This window comes from Centruroides sculpturatus, unplaced genomic scaffold, assembly GCF_000671375.1.
Source record: "Centruroides sculpturatus isolate CEXI.00-Female unplaced genomic scaffold, Cexi_2.0 scaffold1042, whole genome shotgun sequence".
In the NCBI taxonomy this organism is placed as follows: Eukaryota; Metazoa; Arthropoda; class Arachnida; order Scorpiones; family Buthidae; genus Centruroides; species Centruroides sculpturatus.
The window spans coordinates 230,082-253,716 of NW_019385274.1; the positions used below are offsets into that span (position 1 = coordinate 230,082).

Consider the following 23,635-nt stretch of genomic DNA (forward strand, 5'->3'; position numbering starts at 1 on the left):
CATTTTCGGTTACGACAAGTTTTGTGAAAACTAAATTTTGTCGTAAGTTGCGATACGACGCTTTCGTGAATCCTGGCACATGGCTCTCAATTCCTTAATAAATCATTTAAATAAAACTGATTAATGTAATACTGCATATATTTAAAGGAATAAAAAGCACTAATAAGTTTACGCCAAACTCCAATGTTTACTTAAAGCTTAGAGCTTTGCATGGACAAAATAAAAAGTTAATGCACTGAGATACACATTAAGAGACGAGACCAGACATATCTAGGACATACCAACCCCGAAACAATTTATTTTTATTATGTTTCTTTCACCCGGACTTGTACCAATATATTGCAGAACGGTAGACCAACGTCTTAACGGCCTCAGCTGTCCAGCCTGAATTTTTCAGTTAAAATACAATACTAAACTATTGTTTTCAAAAAAAAAGTTTTTTGTTATAATAATCAGTGTGTTTTGTTTTAAAAAAATAATTCAAATAATATAACTTTTAATAACATATCAAAGAAAATATGTTACAAATAATTCGAATACATTCAAATTATGCCTATAAATACATATAAACTACAAATTTAGTCCGTCAGAAGAAATTATCCCGCAACATTTAGCCTATAACTTACGTTCAGCCATTCATAAAATTTGTTGGTTAGATCTGATATCCATAAATGATAGACATACGTTAAAGTTGGGGACAATATCTTAAAACAGTTGCAAACTATTAGATTTTCACCGAGTAAAAGTAGAACGTCTTACGCTATTTAAAACAGATTAGATGTTGCGCGATTTAATTTTAATTGAAAATCTCATAGTAAGAACTTCGGTTTTAAATATTAGCTTGATTTTTTTAATGTATACAAATTATATTTACAAGTATCCCTGAAATAAACATGCTTAACATATATACCAAGTCAGGTACGAAAATAGAAATTAAATAACTCGAACTATGATATTATTTAGTTCAATTTTCCAAACTGATAACTGATTGTCGTATTATAGGAAAAATGCTGTCATTAATTTGTTTGTTGCGTTAATAATTGCAATAGAGTATCGTGATCCATCTCGTTGAGCGTGGTGAGATCTATGCCAAGAGCATTCGCTACGCTTCCCATATCTAACCCAAACGATTTTAATAATTCTATAAAATCCATTTCTTCTCCTGTAAAAGGATTATGAAGACGGGGACAATCTCTGTTGCATTGCGGCCACGAACATTCATCCATAAACCACTGAGTGCACGCTTCATAATTGTCATGAAGAGCCAATGCTGAATGATTGTTTTCGAAGGAAACCGTCCTTTTCTGACGTTTCTTAGAATCTGATATCAAAATAAATTTACTAGTTTATATATATTTGAATATATAATACAAGAAAATTAAATTACATAAAATAATATAAAAATAAATACAGTTATATAAAAAGCAAATAAAATGAAAATTGATATTCTTATATACCTGAATGTCTATTTTTATTTTTCCTTTTTTTGTTTTTATTTTGTCTTCGTCTTTTTCTTTCTTTTCTTCGAAGTTTTCTTCTTTCTTCTCGACTGATTATATTATCAGTTGATGTTATTTCAGTCGAAGACGTGGTTTCTATATGTAAAGTCTGAGTATAAGGCATATCGGCTAGCATTGCCGCAGCAAACTGTGAAGTACTGAAAATGTCACACATTATTATTGGTATCTAAAATATCATTCTGTAATCGATTAAACGTGTATATATATATATATGTGTGTGTGTGTGTGTGTGTGTGTTTAATTAATACATTATTTTTTAACGAATAAATTCATTTAATTATCAAAAATAATGTTATAAATACATTTACATAATCCACATATTTACCTATTTTCTTTTTCATCTTCATTTTTTTCTCTATTACTTCGTTCTTCTTCCAAAATTTCCCAACATTGTATAGCTTCTGGTAACGTATTCTTATTTATTTTAACATAACGCCAATCTCTGCATTAAAATGTATAAAAGTTATAAGAGTTAATCATTATAAAATAATTCTAGGGCACATAAATCTACACTTTAAGGAAACATTACCTTTTTGTTAATACAATATGCGATATGCAAGAAGGAGCGAAAACAGCCCTAAAAATTGAAATACGTGTATATTATTGATGCCTGAATTAATAAACGTTTTTGATTAATATAAAATATGAAATTACGTGACATTCTGTAGAGAAGACCTCAGCTCATTTCCCATATGATGAATGTAGTCCCATTGCGCTTTGGATACAGGAGCACCTACGTTATCGGCAGTCATTTGAGCCTCATCAAAAAGCCATTGAAATACAAATAAAGGAGCTGAAATTTTAAAGAACTGAAAATTACTGCATATAGTATAAAATTAAAACTATATTGATTGGTACGACCGGATGGCCAAGACAATTCAGACGTGACCCTACCATTTTGTGGGACCCGAATACGGGCAGTTGAAAACCCTAGGAATTTTTCATGGGTGGTCCATTTCGGATATGTCGGGTCCCGTCCCTCCCCACCCGGTCGCCCCAATATGAGTCCGGTCGAACTGGCAATGAGTGGGAAAAAAGGGCCTCTTAGTGCCCACGGGGAGAAAAAGTTAAAAAAAAACTATATTAATTACACAAACCTTTAAGAGTCGGATATATTCTATATCCGAAATAGCAACGCCAGACGTCAGTAGGATTATACAAAGCTTTGCATCTTGTCGGTACTTGTCCATTCCAAAGTCGAATGCCTTGTTTAATAGCTTCGACTGGAGCACAGGTATGAGCTTCAATGCACTCGACAGATTCATAAGGATCATTATCAAGGAACCACCCTGAATCTGCTAGTCCATATACTTTGACTCTGGATCCCTGTTCGTTCAGGAAATCAGCTATGCGGTCCAAATTAACCAAAACTCCCGTACCACCAGCACTAAAATTATTACATTTTAAACATGTTTTAATTACGTAATCACCTAAACAGTTTGTAAATCACCTGCTTCCCGCTAGAAGTAAACGTTCGGCATTATACAATCCCATTTTAATAAGCTCTTTTATGACTTCGACCACAATTATAGAACCAAGAAAGGAGAATTCGCCTATTTAATGAAATGAAAATGAATTAGTACATATATGCTTAATGCTTATCACTTAAATTTAATTAGATAAAATAAATCACGTCTTTCTTACCTTTTTCTTTGGCTGATGATGCTCCACTCCAAGAATCACTGGAGCAATATGGAACGAAACTAAACAAAAAAAAAAAAAAGTTTAATAACTGATAAGTTCGTAAGCATGTTATAAATTTTGAACATAATTTTAATTTTAATTTTAAAAATTACACGTGATTAGCATTCCACCAATGAGGATTTTCTTCAGGATCGGCAGATAAAATACCCCCAACTAAAATATAAAGTTAATTAATATAAATACATATAATCTTAATATATATTTAGTTTTATTATTATTATTATTAATATATATTATAATTTAACTTATATATAATTTTAATTTGCTTATTACTCCAATACTACGCAAAAAACTTTTTTTGATTTATAATGCTAACTTCTAATTCATTTCGTTACATGGTTTATCTTGGCCAAAATGGTCCTTGCTCCATAAAGATGTCACCAACAACCACACAACTACCGTATTTCCAAGATTAAACTCCGAAAGTCTATTTTTAAAATAACTTATCCCTCTAGTTTATTACCTTGCAACAAGAGCCGAGGGAATAAAAATTGAAAGAAATACCTTAATTACCTTAATTTATAAATATATATAAAATAATTACTGTTTTCATGGTTAACCGGATTCAGAGTCGGTTATTACGTTGTATTACGTTACGTTGTACGTGTCGCTGTAGGAATCAAGATCTTGACTATCATCTGGTTCAATCTTACCATCTCTTTCCAAAAGAGATGGTAAGTTTGAACCAGAATTTTCTTAATTATTCTTCGGATGATAAGCTCTCGACTTATGAACTCGATTGCGACTTTCTTATGCTCAACATTTGACAATATTTATAATTTTATTTAAATATATTTATTTATTTATTTAAATTATAAATCGTCCCGAAAGTCAGTTAATTGATATGGCTAACTTTTTGCCATTTTTGTTAACTGACTTTTATGCTACTGTATATACATTTAAATTAACATGAAAACAGTATATAATATGAAAAAATTTATAAAATTTAAAGCAAGGTTCGTGGAAATCAAGGTTTACTTTGGAATAGAGAGTGCTGTCCAACGCTAGATAATTTGAAGAGGTCGAACTTTAGTTAAACTGCTTATCTGTTACTACATTACCACATATATTGAAGTACAGTACTTCAACATGTTGTCCATGCTTTCCAACCCGAGGTTTATTTTTAACAGCACCTTTATTCACGGAGATTTATTTGAATCCCGGGTAATCGAGTAAATACGGTAATTCATTTCTCTAACGTTTAATTTGTACTATATAATTTTTATCAGATTAGAAATTGTGGTGATATGTAAATTAGTAATAATTTTAATTTATAAAATTAAACGTAAGTGATAAAAGAGAAGTTGATAATTTTAAATAAGATTAAATATTAAAAATTGCGGAAAGATTTCTCATATATATCTATGTTATTTGTATATTATATACCATTCCTATTTTCTGGCCAGGTATTTGATGACATTAAATTTCTCATTCGTTGCCATCGATTCTCGCAACTTTTCCAATCGAAACAATACCAACCACCTGCCAAAGATGAAAAACGAGTTTAAAATCATATATAAATTATATAAACAATAACCGAAATTTTACCTTCTAAAAACACTATCCACCTTTTACTTCCGTGAGATTTTCGAATATAATATCTATAATAAAGACGTATTTTAATATATATGTATAAATTTATGTTTTCGAATTCGAAAAAGCGGCAAAGCACGCGTTCAAAATCTCTGTGGGGAAACTCAGCGGTTTCTTTGATGGATTAATGGCGACCAGGGGGTGCTTTGTGTGTTCTTCCCACCTGGCTGCCTCATTGAAGACAGGTAAAGCAGGACAGTTACAAAAGACACCGAACAATGCATCCATCAGCCCGACCCTCATCCCATGCGCAAACCGAACTGAGCTGAAAAATATGGTAGCGTTAAACAGATTTGCTGAGAGAAAGAGAGAGATAGATTCAAATGAAAATATTATCTTCTAACGGAAACTGGAAGACAATCGTTTTCCCCATTCTCCATTGTTAGATGAAACCCCAAATAGACAATTAGTGGCTGATTATCGCCGGAAACCAACTCTTTTCCACCTAATTAGCGTCTTAAAATCAAAACTAACGAGTTTAAAACAAATCACGAAAAACTTAAATTATTAGCGGAAGTTTCATTAACAAAGGAAGATTTCGTGGGTCTAAAAATTACCATTAGTTATTTATTTTTTAGAAGAAAGAATAAGAGTAATATTACGTTAAAAAACCCCCCGCTCCATCTAAATATTATAATTTGACGATTTAACTAAATATCTTATATATAATAAAAACGGAATATATTAAAAATTAATATTTTATATTAAAAAGTAATAAAATTATAACAACTTTTCGTTATTATTAAAAATTAATTATAAGAAAATAAAATAATGTGTCACCCGGCAGGTGATCCATCGTTGCAGACGACAGTCCGGTTAGAAAAATACATTCTACGCATGCTCGGCGTTTCGCGCGAAACGCATTCCTGTAGAGCTTGTGTCAAGACATGGATCACTTCCAACGTGTTTTCCGGATTCCCCAATTTAGCTAAGTTTTGAAGATTGGACAGAACTTCTGGTCCCAAAATTCTTTTAAAATTTTCTGGAGTCAAATTAGATCCGGATTGAGAAGGGATGACGGATGTTCGACTCACTCCGAACAACACCGCAAAGACGAACGGGATCAACGGCATTCTTAAACTATATAAAAAAAAATATATGTATATTAGATTAATTTCTATGCTTTTATGATCGAAGAAAATTTTTTAAATAATTTCGACAACGACGATAACATTTTTTCATAAAAATCGATGGAACCCGTTTAGCTACTCACCTGCATTTGCTTTCCCTCACCGCAGTAGTAGTTGTAGTAGTAGTAAATCACGTGCGAAAAGTCAGTCTGGTGGCGATCGTAGCGCCAAACGTCGGACTGGCGGCCGGTCGAATGAGATCGCGACCCGTCGACGATAAGCGGTACACCGGTCCTTTAATTAAAGGCATTTTTAAATTCTGCCTCTCGTCACAAGCCATTTCTGACGAGAGACAACCTAATTAGAAAGCTCGAGCCTCCACCCATATTTACCCGATAATTTACCATTATAAAAATTCGATTAAAGATTTAAAACTCGTGTCGTGGTTTATTCGGCGGGATGCAAAGTGACTCGATTGAAATCCAGAACACGTTCTATAAGAGGAACGTTTAGAAGTTATTACGATACAAATCTAGATCGATACGACCAAAACAAAACAGTATTATCTGTCAGAATACGAGGTAGTTTGAACGATACAACTTAATGTTACAGGGAAAGTCTTTCTCGGTTCGAAGTAAATTAGCCGTCGGCACACGTGTAACTGCTAACGAGCTGTCTTTCACGCGGCGTTGTATAGTACTGACCGGGCTATTAGCCTAACAGCCATGATGACACTCCACAACAGATTTCCTAAATCACTGGCAGTAAAAATATCAAAAGACAATGATATCCTTTTGATTGATAACTGAAACGGTAAAGCAACTCGCCAAACAATACACCATCAGCGCTTTCTTTCCACTGAAACTTCCTTCACCCTTAATGCGAGGGATGTATTTTAAAAACTCCTACAATACTTTTAACTTTTTAATTACCACATAAAGCGAAACAAAATAGCTCATTTTATTTCATTAATTAATGATAGGAAGTTACTGTATTTTCATTCTAATACGGAGAATTAAACAATGTTTCGTTGTATGTACGTTTTAAACGTTTATAATAAGCGTCACTGTAAGTCTTTATAAAAACATTATTTAGGCCGGGGACGGATCAAAATGCGCGTAATCGGGGACAAAATGGCGAGCCTTAAAAAGGGAAAAGAGAGAAGCAAATAAATAAAGAAAAAGGAATATATCTTATTTTTAAAATTAAAAATTGTAGGGGGTGGGCGAGGTCTACTTTAAATTCCATGCACAGAGGCATTTTCTCTCTTAATCCGGCTCTGTATAGGCCTACTTTCTTAAAGGTAATAGGACACATGCCTGTGGTTAAATTTATTTTATAAAGCATTATATGTTGTTATAAAACAACATGTGTTCGATTTGTTTTCTTACTTTTCGTTTTCTGTTGTTGTTTTCAGTTGTTTTTATCCTTAATTAAGAATATAATCTTAATCATTAGAAAATTTCACCGGTGTAACGAAATACAAATGAATAGGCGGCTAAAATCAGATTTGTTCCTAAACATAATGTTTGAGACCTATCGTAAACTAACGTTATTTTTCGTCTTTAAAAAGTACAAATACTAAATAATGAACAATTTTTGCTGTTATTTTTAAATATATACATTCAAAAATAAATTGTTTTTTATTCATTTTCTTCCCTTTTTCCAATGAAATATTCGCTTCTTATAGTTTTTAAAGCTGAAAGATTAATTTAATATAAATGGATACGAGTATTTCCATATTATTTTATCTCTGCTCATTTTTCTTCTTCAGGAATTACCTCGCTGCCTAACAATATAATATTCCTAGTACAGTCGCTTTATAACTGTTATTAGGCATAAAAAGTTAATTAGAGAAGATAAATGCTTTGAAGTACTTGTATAACCCAGAAAAACAAGAATTAATTGGATAGAAAAAGAAGGATCCATTTAAAAGATTAATGTATTGGAGCTACGATTTCGCATATAGATTAAAATAGAGCAAGGATTTTTTCCTTAGATTTCATTTTTAATTTAAAAATTCGATTAAATAGGAGGAAAGTTACTTTAAAAAATTCTTAAACTTTAGAAGATGGTAGATGTATCTATCCGCTTAAACTTCGTAGAATAAAATATAAAGTTATTACATAATTTAACAATTTATCAAGAAAGTTCTGTTGCTAAAATACTTTATGAAGAGATTTCTTGCTACATTTAGCAATTGTAACAATAAAACTTGTGCCAAATATATCCAACAACAAGAAATGTAACTAACCCTTTAGCAAAGAACATTAATTATCGGACTTATATAAAAGCTGCACCCTTTCTAAAATGTTAGGCCTATATTAAGTTGGTGTAGTTATAGATTCGACAATTATCATCAACTTAATACAACTGCTAGATATAATTTTAAACGTCCTTTCATCGTATTTTCGCTAACATCAAACGACGAGCGACTCACCCATGCCGGTTCACTCAACCTTTCGTAGCCCGAGGTCGGCAGAGTATACGTGCGTGACGTCACGTCCGAGCACCGAACCAGTGCACCGACGTGTTCTGCCGTCTACAGACGTATGAAAAGGCAGATCGCGTTAATCCTTAATGGTAAGAGAAAAAAAATAAAAAGAAGGCGGCCCCTTTGACGGGCACGTGGCTACATAATTAGGGTACCTTGGCATCGTACACTTTATATCGTTTAACGTGCCAGTACTCGAGAGTTTCCCAGTAAAAATCTCCTTAAGTACCGAATGAGTTTCGGTGTTTTTTATAGTGTTTACGACCGATTCGAAGAGTTGACGAAGTCACGATTTCGATTTCACTAGGAATTTCGTTGGGATTACAATTTAATCCACAAAACAGACATTATTGTATACATTCCGCTTTTTTCCGGAAAAAAAAGAAAAAGAAAAAATAACAGGAAAGTTGAAAAAAAAAATACAAACTATTTGGCCGGCGAGGGCCGTGAACTCCCGAGGCGTGGTAATGACATCATCGCTGTCGGTACTCTTTGAAGTGAGGGCGAAGAGCGTTAGCCTCACTGCTAAAGCAGGGATATGACATTCGTCGGAAATTAAACTTGTCATCGTACACACGAAAAAGAACGAATATTCTTTTCGTTAACGTTTTTTTTTATAAATAAATTTTAAAAAATCTTCTTCGGCGGTAGGAAGAAAATGGGGAAATGTTTGACAGTGTTTATAGCGCAATTCGAAACAATAATTTCCATTTTCTGTTTCCTAATTTATAGCAAATTATAGTTTACAACTTTCTTAAAGGAAAAAAAAAATAATGTGAATTGTTCTTTCGGATAAAAGAAACCGAAAGAATCTCGGTCCATTTTTAATTTGGCACGAAAACAAATAAACGTTGTTTCCGTTTGTTTCCCTTGCCAGAGCTCGTTGTGTATTAATTTGTGCGACGATCTCTGGCACTAAATACGCACGGTATTTAAACGTGGCATTTCACATTGTGAAAGATCACAGCTTCGTTCACGTGACAAATTTAAAGGAGTGGAAGGCATTTATCTTATCTAAGACTTATGCAAATTAACTAGAAACATTATTCTTCTTTTTTATCATTTTCTTGTAAAAAGTTATAAGGAAATTTTAAGTATGGGAAATTCAGAGATGTTATTTTTAAAAATTTTTGCGGCAGCGATAAGAGAGAAAGAGAGAATAGCTTGTGGATTACTTTCACCCGACAAAAGATGGTTTCGGTGATGGATGAAACGCCATTATTTCTACCAGCTGTTTGAGGTTAAAAGACAATTGAACGATTTTTTTCTTTACTTTTAAGTTGTGACACTTTACTAAACAAAGCAGGAATAGCCTAGATGACTACAGGAATTCAAATCGGTACTTCTTACGAAAAAGGATTGTTTCGAAAGCTGGAGATGAACGTTGACATTTCTATTCTGAGGAGATCACTGAGATCGGTGTTTACAAGAATCGCAAGAATTTTTCTTAAGTGTTCTCGAGAGCGAGGGGAAATAACCGAGATATATCTCGAGTGCACGATATAAAAGAGAGCAGATGAGGGATAAAAAAGCTAATAAAGTAAAAATTGGAAAAAATTTTTCTTAATGAAATTCCGAAAATCGGCGACTACAAGAGAAGAGAAACCGTCAGATTGTTTTTCAAGGTATGATATCATTAAAGGTTATTATACTACTGCATTAATGGTGTGAGGGTTGAGCTCTACACGTGCAAAGACCGTCGTGGTACAATATCAGTGGACGTGACGGCGCCTTTGCTTTCAAAGGATGGAGTGGCGGAAATAAATGTCCACAAAAGGAAAGAGGGGGCTGTGCTTTACGAGTTATAGAGTAGAAAGACATACTTGGAATGCGAAGGTTTCTTTTTTTTTTTTATTTTTTTTAAAGCGCGGCGGTATCCTTTATCGAAATCCTTCTCAATATCTTTCCCGTTCCGACAAACCAGGAAAAGTTTCTAATTTAATACTCGCTCTATAGTTTACTTATGCTAATTTATTATGAAACCATGTTACAACTTTATTTTCAATTATTGTTTTTTTTCTTATAATATCCAACATAACTTTAATAAATTACGCAGCATGTTTTTCCTATGTCTTGATATATATCTACATTTTAATTCGTTAGGCACTTTTATTATATATTTTTACATAAATTTCGCGTATAATTATTACTCTGAAGACTAATATTTTATCATACTTCCACATTAAATTTCTCGTAACTTACGGTATAATAGCGAGTAAACAATATAAATAAATTATAATAAAGCTTATATCTATTTGCATAAAAGAAAGATTATCAAGTAAGATAAAGTAACCAAAAATCCGTCCCGCTTAAACAGAGTAAGACTCAATTGCAAAAAAAGAAATTACGACTATACATAATAAGCAATATATAATATTAATCAACGCCGCGATGATCTAAAATTAATGATGATAATCATTATATAAGAATATTACGCTCACCTAAGGAGTAAGTCCTGTTGACCGCACCATTCTCCGTGCAATGGTTTGTCAGTATGTGGCGTCTCTCATTGGAGAAAAGGAATGAGCTAAGGCCGGTAAAGATCAAAGCTCTCTCTTGTTGACATAATGGTAGAGGCGAACCCTCGCCACACTCAACTTGGGCTACTGTAGTACCACTAAATATAGTGCCGTGTGGAGATATAGTCTGGTTATGGTCGGATGAAAAGATATTGTATGGAAAATATCATAATGAAAGTTCTTTTTTTTGTTATTTTCGATTATTAAATCACTGCTTAAATGATATTTCTGGCCAATCAAAAGTATCCATCTTAACTGAAATTTATATGCTATGCGGTTTATATTCTTGTGTTTTTCATTGGCACCAACTGTGAAGCACGTTTCGATTATAATACCAAATGTTTTAAAAACTCGCCGATTGTATAATTCTAACCGTTATTTAAGTTTTGCGGAAATTCTTTTGGCTTAAACCAAGGTTAAATAGACCGGAATTGCGGTCGGAGGTCAAGTCGGTGCCTTTGATGTGTTCTTTGTTTTGGTCGAGACGAACTAGAGCTAAATATAAGCGTTCACCCAATCTCCCAATTAGAAGTGCCTCCTGCAGCCACGTGCCTCGGCATCATCCCCTCGATGGCCTCGAATCTTGTCAATTCTCCATCATTAATAGGACCTGAGTCGCATCTTAGCCGGTCCATCAACAAAACACGATCGAGCCATCACTTAAATAATCTCTGCATTCATCAAATTGAAAACTACTAAATAACGTTTGAATAAACAATCGAATGGTGTGACGACAAGATTTCTTTGTAATAACTATGTTAGGTAATTTGATACGGGGTGAAAATAGTTAAGTGTTACAGGAACCACCGAGCCAGGTGGTACCCAACTCGATTATTTAATTTCTTTTAAATTTTTTTTAACAGTAATCATTCACTAGTCGAATATATGTTTAAAAATATATAAAAGAGAAACGAAAAAACTGCATATTTTATTAATGTTTATAAACCTAGAATATTCAGTTTAAACAACGAAAATTCATCTCTCTCGCTCTTCATATTTTAATTTCAACTTAGATTTTGTGCAAAAAATTCTTTTGTCTTTCAAATGTGACCTTTAATACGTTATCTTGTCCGCTCTTCCATAAAAGATTAGCCTCAGTGAACCGAAAAAGGACACAAATTTAATCGAAATTGATTCGTGTTTTGAACAGGGATACTCGTTTTTTCCTCTTTTTTAGATACTAAGTTGAAAGTACTGGTATTTTGTATCTTCCATTTTCACCAGGAGGGAAGATAAACGAGAAAAAAATCATATCCAGTCGAATTAAAGGTGAAAATATCGTTAAAAGACGGAATTTAATTTTCACAATACTAATGCTACTTTTACAGTTAAAAATAGTTTCTCACGGAGAATAATTAGCACATTATAATTGAATTAAACTATCGACTTAATTAACAATTATAATTATTAAGATTCATTCAGAAATAGCGATGTAAACAATTAAGATCTTCCCGAAAATAATCGGAAAACTCCACCTTAGGGAAACTGGTGAAAATAACTTTAGTAAATTCACTCCACCGTTTCTCTTGACAACCAAATTCCGAGACAAAAGAAGCGAAATTTACGACCATTAATTGCCTATAAGTCTCTCTGTCAGGAGAAGCTCTGCAAACACGACGCTATTCATTACAGTGTCGTTCGATGTTATTCCCGTTAGTTGTCAGGAGCTTCGGGCTTACAATGCTAAAAACATTAAAAACAAAAATACATGCAGATGAACAATTTCAATTAATATATTATATTCTTTATCTTTGCTTCCACGTTAATATATCTTTGAGTCTTGTTTAACATAAAAAAATTAACAAATATCAAGTGTCTTTCTCTTGTCCTTTATAGTTTTATCTTTTATCTTATAAGATATACAACACAAAACACTACTCTATTGTCTAGTTAATTAAACTATTAAATTCTTAGCGATTACAATAAGTATAGTAGAATAGATCTCGCTTTTACGACTGATAAATTTACTAGTTTTAAAAGCGGAAAGTCTGTTTATTCGTCGTAAATCGAGCGCTAAACTTAAGAAAAATAGGTGTTCGTTTTACCACGACTCGTTTAATACGCTTTCCAAAAATCGATCGAATCGTAAAAGAGGGAATCTAATGTATGCTGTAAACTTTGTTTATTTACATTAACAGATAGTAAATTCTATTTCTAATAGTAATTTTAGATAGTAAAAAGTACTTCTGTCACTACAAATGGTTCTGAAAATACGTTATTATTTGTTAGAAAGTCTTCGTATTAAATTTCATGTCAATTTTCTAAATATAAAGGTCTTCTCGCTGGGAACCATTTGGTCTGGGCCACACATTTAAAGGATCTGAAAGGCATTTATTACTATTATATAATTTTTAATTGATTTTTGTTTGTTGGATGGGCCCTTAGAAAAGTTAAGTGAGCTTAGGCTTCTCTGAATAAAGACTCTAAAATTTCTCTAAAAGACTCTGAATAAATAAATAAGTAAATATATATAAATGCCACGTGTTTGGTAAGATCAATTAATATTGCAATTAATACTTTCGAAACAAATATTTGAAATAATCAAATTAGTAGAAACGATCTGGAAGTAAAACGATATTTTGTGAATGAGTTCCGATAAATAAGTTTATTGTCCTAAACATTTTAAAGTGCACTTCGTCTTAATTTACAGTTTTTTATGCATGAAAAATATCGTAAGTTCTGTAGGCCTCAGCCTACAGAAACAGAAAAATAGGGCTTTATACTAAAGGAAGTTAACTGTCGTCTAACACAAAAACCTACTTTTTTTTTAGGAATTACACAAATAAAATAAAAGCTCGAACGATTAAAATTATTATTAACAGTTAATATTTTCGTTGTGAATATGTAGGCCTGTTTATAAAAGTACAGGGGCCAGGATCCTTAGTATTATAAATAAATAAATAAATTAAGAAAAAACTCAAATAAATAGATGGAAAATATCTTAATATGACAAATGCTCCCATAGGCATACATATACAAACATCATAGAGCTTGTGGCTACATCCACAATGGGTACAGGGGTAACTACAGGTGTGCTAATTCGGACTCCCTAACATGCAGATTATTAGGTAAATTGCCATACAGATCGATACGTACTGTACTTCATTTTGTCAGCTATAAGAAATCTACACTAGCTAAACAGTTTGCATAAGAAATGAGTTATATACTTTAGATTTCTTACGCGTTACGAAGAAATTCTACGTGATAATGCTTTCGTTTTCATATCAAACAGATTATTAGAATGATTTCTCCCTATAGGAAATCAACGTGATATAATAAAATTAATTGTAAATGTGTAACCGTTACAGGCCCTATATTTACCTCGTTTTTGTCACCACATTCTACAATAAATCTTCAGTACTTCAAATGATAAATAGGCGTAACGTCTTTCAAAAATTTCTTTAAATTATGCGAGGGGAAAAATATATACTTTTACAAAATAAAAATAAAATAACTAACAATTAAGGCTAAACTCAGGACTATTAAAATTATAGCCAAACCTCTGACGGAAACAAAAAATGGGCATTGTTTGGAGGTAATTTTGTATTCATTTTTGTGTGTAAAAAATATGTTCCTGAAAAATGGCTTTGTTTATTAATTCAAAAAATTATTTTAAAAGATTTAGAACCATTTTAAAATTATTTTTATTTATTTATTTATTATTGATAAAATTAAATTATTTAGAATGTGTTTACTTAAACAAAAATCATTGATATTTTCATTAGAATAAAAGTCAATGTATGAAATATCAATAATTTTTCAAATAAAATTTATTTTCTACATTAAAAACATATAACTTTTTTTTAGATTAGTACAGTATGCATTTTTTTAAAATACATCTAACAAAATACAAACTATATAGTTAAATTACATACATAAAAAATGGTTAAATCCGTAAATTTCTCATACACTCAGTTTATCTTCTGTCCTTTTTAATCTTTAAAATCGTTTATAAACAACTTGTTTGTTATTTTAATTGTGGACCAGCCAGATTTTTATAATTCTACATGTTTAAAAATTGTTAGACAACCGGAAATTATAAGTAACTGTCAGGGAATAGCCCTGGAGCGTGCGCCAGGGCAAAACTGTGATGCATCTTTGAATTTAAAAAAATGGATAAAAAAAATTAATAATAAACGTTAAGATATTTTCAAATTAATGCTTCTAGATATTGGATTTAGCAGACAAAATGTATTAGCACTCTATTTTTTTAATAATTAAAACATTAAAAAATCATTGCCAACTAAAATATGCAATTGATAATTGAGATAAAATGTATTATACAAATAATCCAAACTTTTAACTAATGACTAAAAATAAAGATTGTTTATGTTAAATGTTAATTGTCATCTTAAATTTAAATATAATTAGCTTAAATTCATTGTCTCGAGCCTACAACTTACGCAACTGGATATAATATAATATAATATACAAAACAATTAATTAAAACTATACAAGACACACTAAAAATTGCGACAAATTTTGCATATATAATTAGATTTAACTGTTACATGATTAAGTTTTAACACATATCAAAGTATCTTAAATAGATTGATAATTAACTTACCGCATGTTATTCATTATAAATTATATTAATGTTAATTTAAAATTTATTTTTTTAAATTTTATTTTGATATAAATTTTATTAAAAAATGTTTATTTTACAATTAAATTCGCGTGTGTACTGCGTGAGTGTAGGCCTATATTTAGCAAACACGCACTAAGAAATAATTTATATATTCATATATTAAATTTTGATACACACCTTTGTCGAAAAAAGCATAGAAAATTAAATTTTCAGAATTCATGACAGTCAAACGTAGAAGCCTTCCCCATTCTGATCTAGAAAGTGCAATTTCTAATTTAAATCATTGAAAACTTATAATATTTATCAAATATAATCATATATTAACCAACACTAAATTATCTAGTTCTCGAGAAAAACAAAGTACTGTATATTAAAAAAAATAAACGAGTTTCAAAGAAAAACTATTTTGATAAACAGCGCCCTTGCACCTTTGCTGAATCATTGTTTATGACAGAGAATAACGCTAAAACCTGTCTATTAATTAATTTCAACAGGAATTTAAATACTTATATAATTAATTTACAGCAATATTTTAAAAATAATTTTAAAAATTGTTAGAAACTTTTTAAAGTTTAACTCGTACTGATGTTAATTTTATTTGCTATAACACTAATGATAAACAAACGGTAGAGAAGGCTAACAATTTTCAAAGGCGAATGAATTGACAGCCATACAAAAATTTGTCAGTTTATGCTAAAGGCAAGAAAGGGCGGAAATGCAAATAACAAAGAAAGAGAGAGAGATACATCATTCTTTTACTGATTCCTTTTAGTGATTCACACGCTTCTAATGAGGATGATGCCAATTGTATTCTTTTGTTTGATTTATTTTTTTTCCCCTAACTCTCGCTTCAATTGAAATTATACAATTCAATGGCTTTAAGTGGATGTACAGAGACATTGAAGAAAATATTACTTACCTTATTTATAATAATTGTGGGTTTTATAATTATAAAAACAAAATTTTAATGTTTATTTATTTAAATTTATTTTTCGATTTTCATTAATTCACACTGATCATTTATTTTTCGAATTGGCATCGATCTTGGAATTATTTCTCCATCCACTCTATTCTATTGATTAGATGAATAGAATATTTTCGTAAAAGGTCATAAGATTTTAAAGAAATGAAAACAGCAGGTTAGCCCTCCACTACAACGTACATCATGTCCTTCCTTCTCAGTCGAATAAACTGTCGATATTGTCAATATGTATAAATTGTCTTTGAGAATGGAGGTTGTAGCTTGTTTAGCTTATACAATAGTAAATCCTGCAACGACGGTAGGTGTAAGAACATTTCATTGTATTTATAAGGGAAACTAATGACGGATTTAAGCAAAGTCAATCTAAACTTTCGCCTAGGGCCTCAAATTTTCAGACAGGACCGTATTAACTCATGGGCATATACGGATATGGCCTGAAGTTCATTTTAATATTTTTGTTCTACTTTTGTATCTATGTAATGTCACTGAAGAGATTGGGCTGGAGTTTCAAAAGTGTTTAAAACAATTTATTTGTATACCGCAACGTGACAGTGGGCGATCTGACAAAGGGAGATGCGATGCCTCCCGGAAGGATTTTCTAAGGGAAACTGACCCCTATTTAGATGTTACACAAGGAAAACTCCACGTGTCCAGCCCGTTGTCAAGGCGCGAAACCACGACCTAGTATTTGGCGGTTTTATCCATTCCACCATTGGTTAAAACGACTTTTATTTTAGGATCTCAGACGGGTACAAATATATTCCTGTCGATATTCAGAATCCAATAGAATAGAGACTCGCAAACTAGACTTAATGTGGACAGAAAAGATGACGAGTTACAGAAAGACGAGTTTTGCGATATAGCGATGATGCTAGTCTAAACAGCAAAGTTTCGTAAAGATATTATACAGTCGACCCCCCTATAATTACGGTCCCTATAATTACGATTCCTATAAAACTACGAAAAAATATACGTATTTTGGAAATGTTGAGTCGGATTAGTGTAGAATCGATTAATTTTATGGAAGAAAACCTTTCAATCAGCCGTAGTCCGTAAACTTGACACGTGTCGGGCTGTGATTGGAACGATTTGTAAGAAATCGGATTCCTAATAAATTGGAACGTATCTATATCTTATAGGGGGGTCGACTGTATATGCAAATTCATATACGTACTAACTTCGCACCAACAGTGACTATTTCTATTTGTAAAATTTTAATTTTAAAAATATTGGCTATTTAGTGACTACAGTACTTTCGAGTTTGCGAATTCGAGTTCTGTAGTAAAGCTTAGTTTACACTGAGCGCGAAAGCGAAAAACAGAGCGAATAACTCTGTTTCGCTCTGTTTTTCCCTTTCGCCAGCGAATCGGCGCTCAGTGTGAACTAAGCTTAACATCTGGAAAAAGGGTTATATTTTTCGTAAACACGTGAAATTTATGTTATTAATCAGTGTCGCCGTTGAAGAACAATAACTTATTCGATCCTCTTGTTAAGTTATAAACATAAAAATTAGATTACTTTTTTGAACGGCACGACAAATTTTACGGAATGTCGAGTTTTCGCGACTCTACTAGCTAAGTCTAAAGATTGTTGCTGTGAATGAAAAAACTTCGGAACAATTTTTCGTTCTTTTCACATCTATGTCTAGGTGTAATGTATGTATTGGTATTTTTCTATCAGTTCGTTCCTGGCAACGTCACCTATAAATGTTAAAAATCATACATCGATTCGAATTGAATATTAACTATATTAAATTCAATTCTTAATATTACTTAATAATATAAAATGAGTAAATTTTTAAGAATATTTCAAATACAGACGTATTAAATTACAGTCAAATCTGTAAACAATGGCCATTGACGGAAACATAAAAATGACGAGCAATTATTTATTATGACAGCGATTCCCAATCTGTGGTACGCGTGCCCCTAGGGGTACGCGATAGGTTGTTTAGGGGTACAGAAAAAAGTTAGTTATTATGGCAGAAAAAATAATATATTATGTATCACAAACTAATAGTATTAAAAAATTATTAGATAAATAATGTTCCTTGCAACAATCACAANGTGATCTCCCCCATACAATATTAAAATAATATTCAAATGTTGTTATTCCATTCAGAATCTTAGTAATCTGCTGCAATTTTTCAACCTTTCTGTATATTAAATGCTTTTTTATAATTCAGTTGAAATTTAACATTGTTAATAATTTAATGCGTGGTATTGGAATCAGTTTTAATTAAAAATTTTTATACATAAATGATTTTCAGGATGGAAAATTGTTGTTGACATCGTCGGCTTGGAGGCGTCCTCTGTCTGCCCTGTGGACTTTTACCGATACCTTTGAAATGAAGTAAATTTAATATTTCAATTTAACATTTAAATAAATTATAAATCAATTTTGAGCTATAATTTTTAGTAATAAGTCGAATTTTGTTTATGCCGTTGCGACGCAACGGTGCGACATTGCGCTCATTTAGCGCGTAATTTATTCATTTTTTATTCAGAACGAAATGTGTTTATGGAGGTAAATTTTAAAAATAATTTTAAAAATTGTTAGAAACTTTTTAAAGTTTAACTCGTACTGATGTTAATTTTATTTGCTATAACACTAATGATAAACAAACGGTAGAGAAGGCTAACAATTTTCAAAGGCGAATGAATTGACAGCCATACAAAAATTTGTCAGTTTATGCTAAAGGCAAGAAAGGGCGGAAATGCAAATAACAAAGAAAGAGAGAGAGATACATCATTCTTTTACTGATTCCTTTTAGTGATTCACACGCTTCTAATGAGGATGATGCCAATTGTATTCTTTTGTTTGATTTATTTTTTTTCCCCTAACTCTCGCTTCAATTGAAATTATACAATTCAATGGCTTTAAGTGGATGTACAGAGACATTGAAGAAAATATTACTTACCTTATTTATAATAATTGTGGGTTTTATAATTATAAAAACAAAATTTTAATGTTTATTTATTTAAATTTATTTTTCGATTTTCATTAATTCACACTGATCATTTATTTTTCGAATTGGCATCGATCTTGGAATTATTTCTCCATCCACTCTATTCTATTGATTAGATGAATAGAATATTTTCGTAAAAGGTCATAAGATTTTAAAGAAATGAAAACAGCAGGTTAGCCCTCCACTACAACGTACATCATGTCCTTCCTTCTCAGTCGAATAAACTGTCGATATTGTCAATATGTATAAATTGTCTTTGAGAATGGAGGTTGTAGCTTGTTTAGCTTATACAATAGTAAATCCTGCAACGACGGTAGGTGTAAGAACATTTCATTGTATTTATAAGGGAAACTAATGACGGATTTAAGCAAAGTCAATCTAAACTTTCGCCTAGGGCCTCAAATTTTCAGACAGGACCGTATTAACTCATGGGCATATACGGATATGGCCTGAAGTTCATTTTAATATTTTTGTTCTACTTTTGTATCTATGTAATGTCACTGAAGAGATTGGGCTGGAGTTTCAAAAGTGTTTAAAACAATTTATTTGTATACCGCAACGTGACAGTGGGCGATCTGACAAAGGGAGATGCGATGCCTCCCGGAAGGATTTTCTAAGGGAAACTGACCCCTATTTAGATGTTACACAAGGAAAACTCCACGTGTCCAGCCCGTTGTCAAGGCGCGAAACCACGACCTAGTATTTGGCGGTTTTATCCATTCCACCATTGGTTAAAACGACTTTTATTTTAGGATCTCAGACGGGTACAAATATATTCCTGTCGATATTCAGAATCCAATAGAATAGAGACTCGCAAACTAGACTTAATGTGGACAGAAAAGATGACGAGTTACAGAAAGACGAGTTTTGCGATATAGCGATGATGCTAGTCTAAACAGCAAAGTTTCGTAAAGATATTATACAGTCGACCCCCAAGATATGACATGTCACGGGGTACAATCTAGAGATATGGCATGTCACGGGGTACGCTAATGAAAAAAGGTTGGGAACCACTGTATTATGACACCGTCACAACGTCGGGCTGCAATCTTTAATCATATTTTTAATTAATTTAATTTAAAATATAAGCTCTCCATCTCAAATTAGTAAGGGCTTGCCCCTGTACATCATACTCTTCCGTTAGCAATAGAGTCGTGCCAGTCATCTAGCATCTTTCAGGGGAAAATTTTTGAATTGAAATAACGTGACTTTCGATTTGTATCGGACATTTATACTACTACTAGTTGAAAGAAGGGGCTGCCTCCTGGTTCCACTCAAAGGTACGACCTGGAGGTTGAAAAGATGGTGAAAGAACAGGAAGAGAGAAGGCAAGTGATGAAAAAGAGGGCAGGGTGATGATAGGATCATAAGGCACTGCATCGGTAGTTTATTAAATACAAAACAGAAAACATATGTACAAATTCGTATATACAAGATGCACGTAACTCAGGTGACAACAAACAATGACTAATACAGTTTGAACAAATATAAATAGAGAACATTATAACGTATTTACAATAAATATGTATATGCATGATAAACATATTTATAGATGCATCCGACCGGTGAGGACCAAACCACTTGTTTGATCAAATACAAAAAGAAATCACTACAAAATAAGTAAAATAATGCACCGAACTTGGGTGACGAAATTATGACAATATCAGGAATGGTTATGTACTGTACATAAGGAAAATGAAAACATAGATAGTATTAAAAGTCGTTTAGAACATTTTACTTCTCAATTTGTAAATTATTGTGAGATTCAGCAATTCGCCTGTCTAAAAGGGCCCACATGATATTTCATTTTGATAATATAATTGTCCATATTAACTAACATTTACTGTGATTCTAAATATTGGTAATAAGTAACAATAAATATGAAGTATGATATTCTCTTAAATTTTGTTAGGAGAAATGTTTTTTACTCTTTCGGCCCTGTAGACACGAGGGCCTTTTTTCTCGGGTCCACGATGTGTTCCGCAGACCCAAAAAGGAAAGGCCGGATGGTAAAAACGGGGCGCGACATATCCGGGACAAACCACACTCCCTAAAAAATTCCTGGAGAGTTGCTCGCCCAGATTCAATCCTGGATTCTCCAGAACGGTATGCTCACGCCGTTTCTATACAATGTTTAACAATGAACTAAATTAAGACAGGCATTTTAGAAAATTTACTTATACTATTATAGGTTACAGACGTAAATTTAATTAAATTCTGAATAACTTCTTAAAACGTAACTTCTCATAGCATAAAATGACAGTTCGTACCGTCTTATTTTATGTACTCTCACCTTATGATGTACCTTAATTTCCTCTCTCTAATTTGGCTAAACGAATTGAGCAGAAGTATAAAAATAAATGAAATATTTAACATAAATTTAATGAGAATACCATAAATATTAAAAATATCTGTTGAAATTCGAGGTGATCGAATACTCTCCCCAAATAGGCTTTACTAGAAAGTATTCGAAGATCTCGAATATTACGTTGATAAAAAATAAATTCGAATATTACGACTGCCTCCAATATCGCGTCATGTGTACAGTTTAGTAACAATTTTAGTCAGAAGTATTCAAAAGGGACTAACTTACAAATTATTCAATAATTAATAAGTATCTTTTATTAACACAACGACCGGATGAACGAGCGGTTGAGGTGGCGACCTACCGCTCTTTGGGACTTGGGATCTAATTCGGATCTAATCTAACACCCCCAAGAATTTTTTGGGGTGGTTAATTCGGATACGTCGGGTCCATCATCTAATCACCCGGCTGCCCATTTGGACTAGGCCGAATTCACGAAAAGGGCCTCTTACTATCCACATGGAGGAAAGAGAGAAAAATGAAATAGAGTATAAAATAGCTTATGTGCATAATTTGTTCGTAAATATATTTGCTTTTTGTTAATTCCAAGTACGTGATAAGAGTTTATAATGATTACGAGCATTGTGACGCCGGGCTACAATTATTAATCATATTTTTAATTTATTTAATTTAAAATATATTCTGTCCACTTCAAATTAATAGTGACTTGCCCCTGTACATCATACTTTTCCTTTAACAATAGAGTCGTGTCGGATATCAACCTTTAAGATTAAATTTTTGAACTGAAATAACACGATTTCTGGTTTGCATCAGAAGTTTTTATATAGTTACCGTGTTTCCCCGAAAATAAGACAGTGTCTTATATTAATTTTTGCTCTGAAAAATGCGCTAGGTCTTATTTTCAGGGAATGTCTTATTTTTTCCAGGAAGAAGAATTCACATTTATTATTGAACAAAAAAAATTCCCAAGTCGAACTTAGACGAGAGTGACGTATATCCGGTGTGTCGAACTGTCGCCTTTTTATAGCGTCAACATCGGACTCGATGACCAATTAGTGCTTACTGAACCGTAGCACTATGCAAATGTCACGTGGCGTGATTCCCGGCCGACCAATTAGCCATCACCAGCCGTAATGTTATGCAAATCTGTGATTCCCAAGCCATAGTCTTATGCAAATCATGCCGTGTGGCGTAATTGTCTTCTGACCAATCAGTGGCTGTACTTTCAAAAAGCCAACGGCCACTTTCAACCATCTGTTGATGACCGTTACGACTAAAAAACACTTTGCTACGTCTTACTTTCAGGGTAAGGTCTTATATTTCGCAATTCAGCAAAATCTGTGCTAGGTCTTACTTTTTGCGGATGTCTTATTTTCGGGGAAACACGGTAGTCGGGGCCTCCTGCTCTTTAGGTTTCTATATCTGGTCTCGACTTTCATCTATCAAACTCCGTTCTCGAGATTTAGAAAAGACAAGCAACGGACAGACGGAAGACAGTGGGAATTTATGTCTACACTTTTTCAAATTGCAGTCCAATAAAGATCATATTTATCCATTTTAGTGTCATTTCCATTTCTCACCAATGCAAAACTTCCCTTAATTATACTTCAAAATATATATACTTATTAATAGACAGTCAGACCTACAGTGAGATTACGCAATGGAATATATCGAAAGTGTCTAATATTAAGATACCGCACAGCTTAACACACAGATATATAAACTTATAAGACAATTGTACGTATACATTTTCATCATAATAGAGTAGAACCCCTATAACACGATAGATACGTTCCGTGTTTTATGAAATTCATGTTGTACGCGTCCTTAAATACATGAGCAGATCATAGCCGGCACGTATGCAGTTTACG

General features: G+C 32.4%; 1 protein-coding gene across 5 annotated transcripts; it reads right to left on the bottom strand.

Moving 5' to 3' along the window:
* Positions 1 to 545: 545 nt before the first annotated feature.
* LOC111637032 (palmitoleoyl-protein carboxylesterase notum1-like) lies at positions 546 to 21,741 on the bottom strand. Of its 5 annotated transcripts, none has more exons than XM_023382436.1 (14): positions 21,732 to 21,741; positions 15,666 to 15,742; positions 5,598 to 5,897; positions 4,773 to 4,825; positions 4,611 to 4,706; positions 3,317 to 3,377; positions 3,165 to 3,223; positions 2,971 to 3,073; positions 2,618 to 2,907; positions 2,175 to 2,313; positions 2,050 to 2,097; positions 1,846 to 1,962; positions 1,458 to 1,657; positions 546 to 1,321 (listed from the first exon to the last, which is right to left on the bottom strand). In XM_023382436.1, exons 3-14 carry the CDS (start codon positions 5,888 to 5,890, stop codon positions 1,017 to 1,019), a joined length of 1,764 nt encoding a protein of 587 aa, XP_023238204.1. In that variant the 5' UTR covers positions 5,891 to 5,897; positions 15,666 to 15,742; positions 21,732 to 21,741; the 3' UTR covers positions 546 to 1,016. The 5 variants fall into 5 exon arrangements, with proteins under 5 accessions (XP_023238204.1, XP_023238203.1, XP_023238206.1 ...); XM_023382435.1 differs by lacking the exon at positions 21,732 to 21,741 and adding an exon at positions 15,818 to 15,860; XM_023382438.1 differs by lacking the exons at positions 15,666 to 15,742; positions 21,732 to 21,741 and adding an exon at positions 10,823 to 10,853.
* Between the last annotated feature and the right edge of the window lie 1,894 nt (positions 21,742 to 23,635).

Bases quoted from the DNA above. Each gene is read 5' to 3' on its own strand.
- LOC111637032 (XM_023382434.1), bottom strand. From the start codon at position 8,858: ATGATGTCATTACCACGCCTCGGGAGTTCACGGCCCTCGCCGGCCAAA. The intron at 2,314-2,617 runs GTTTGTGTAATT...TTAAAATTTCAG, and splicing joins AATATATCCGACTCTTAAAG to CTCCTTTATTTGTATTTCAA. The intron at 1,963-2,049 runs GTAATGTTTCCT...ATTTTAATGCAG, and splicing joins CATATTGTATTAACAAAAAG to AGATTGGCGTTATGTTAAAA.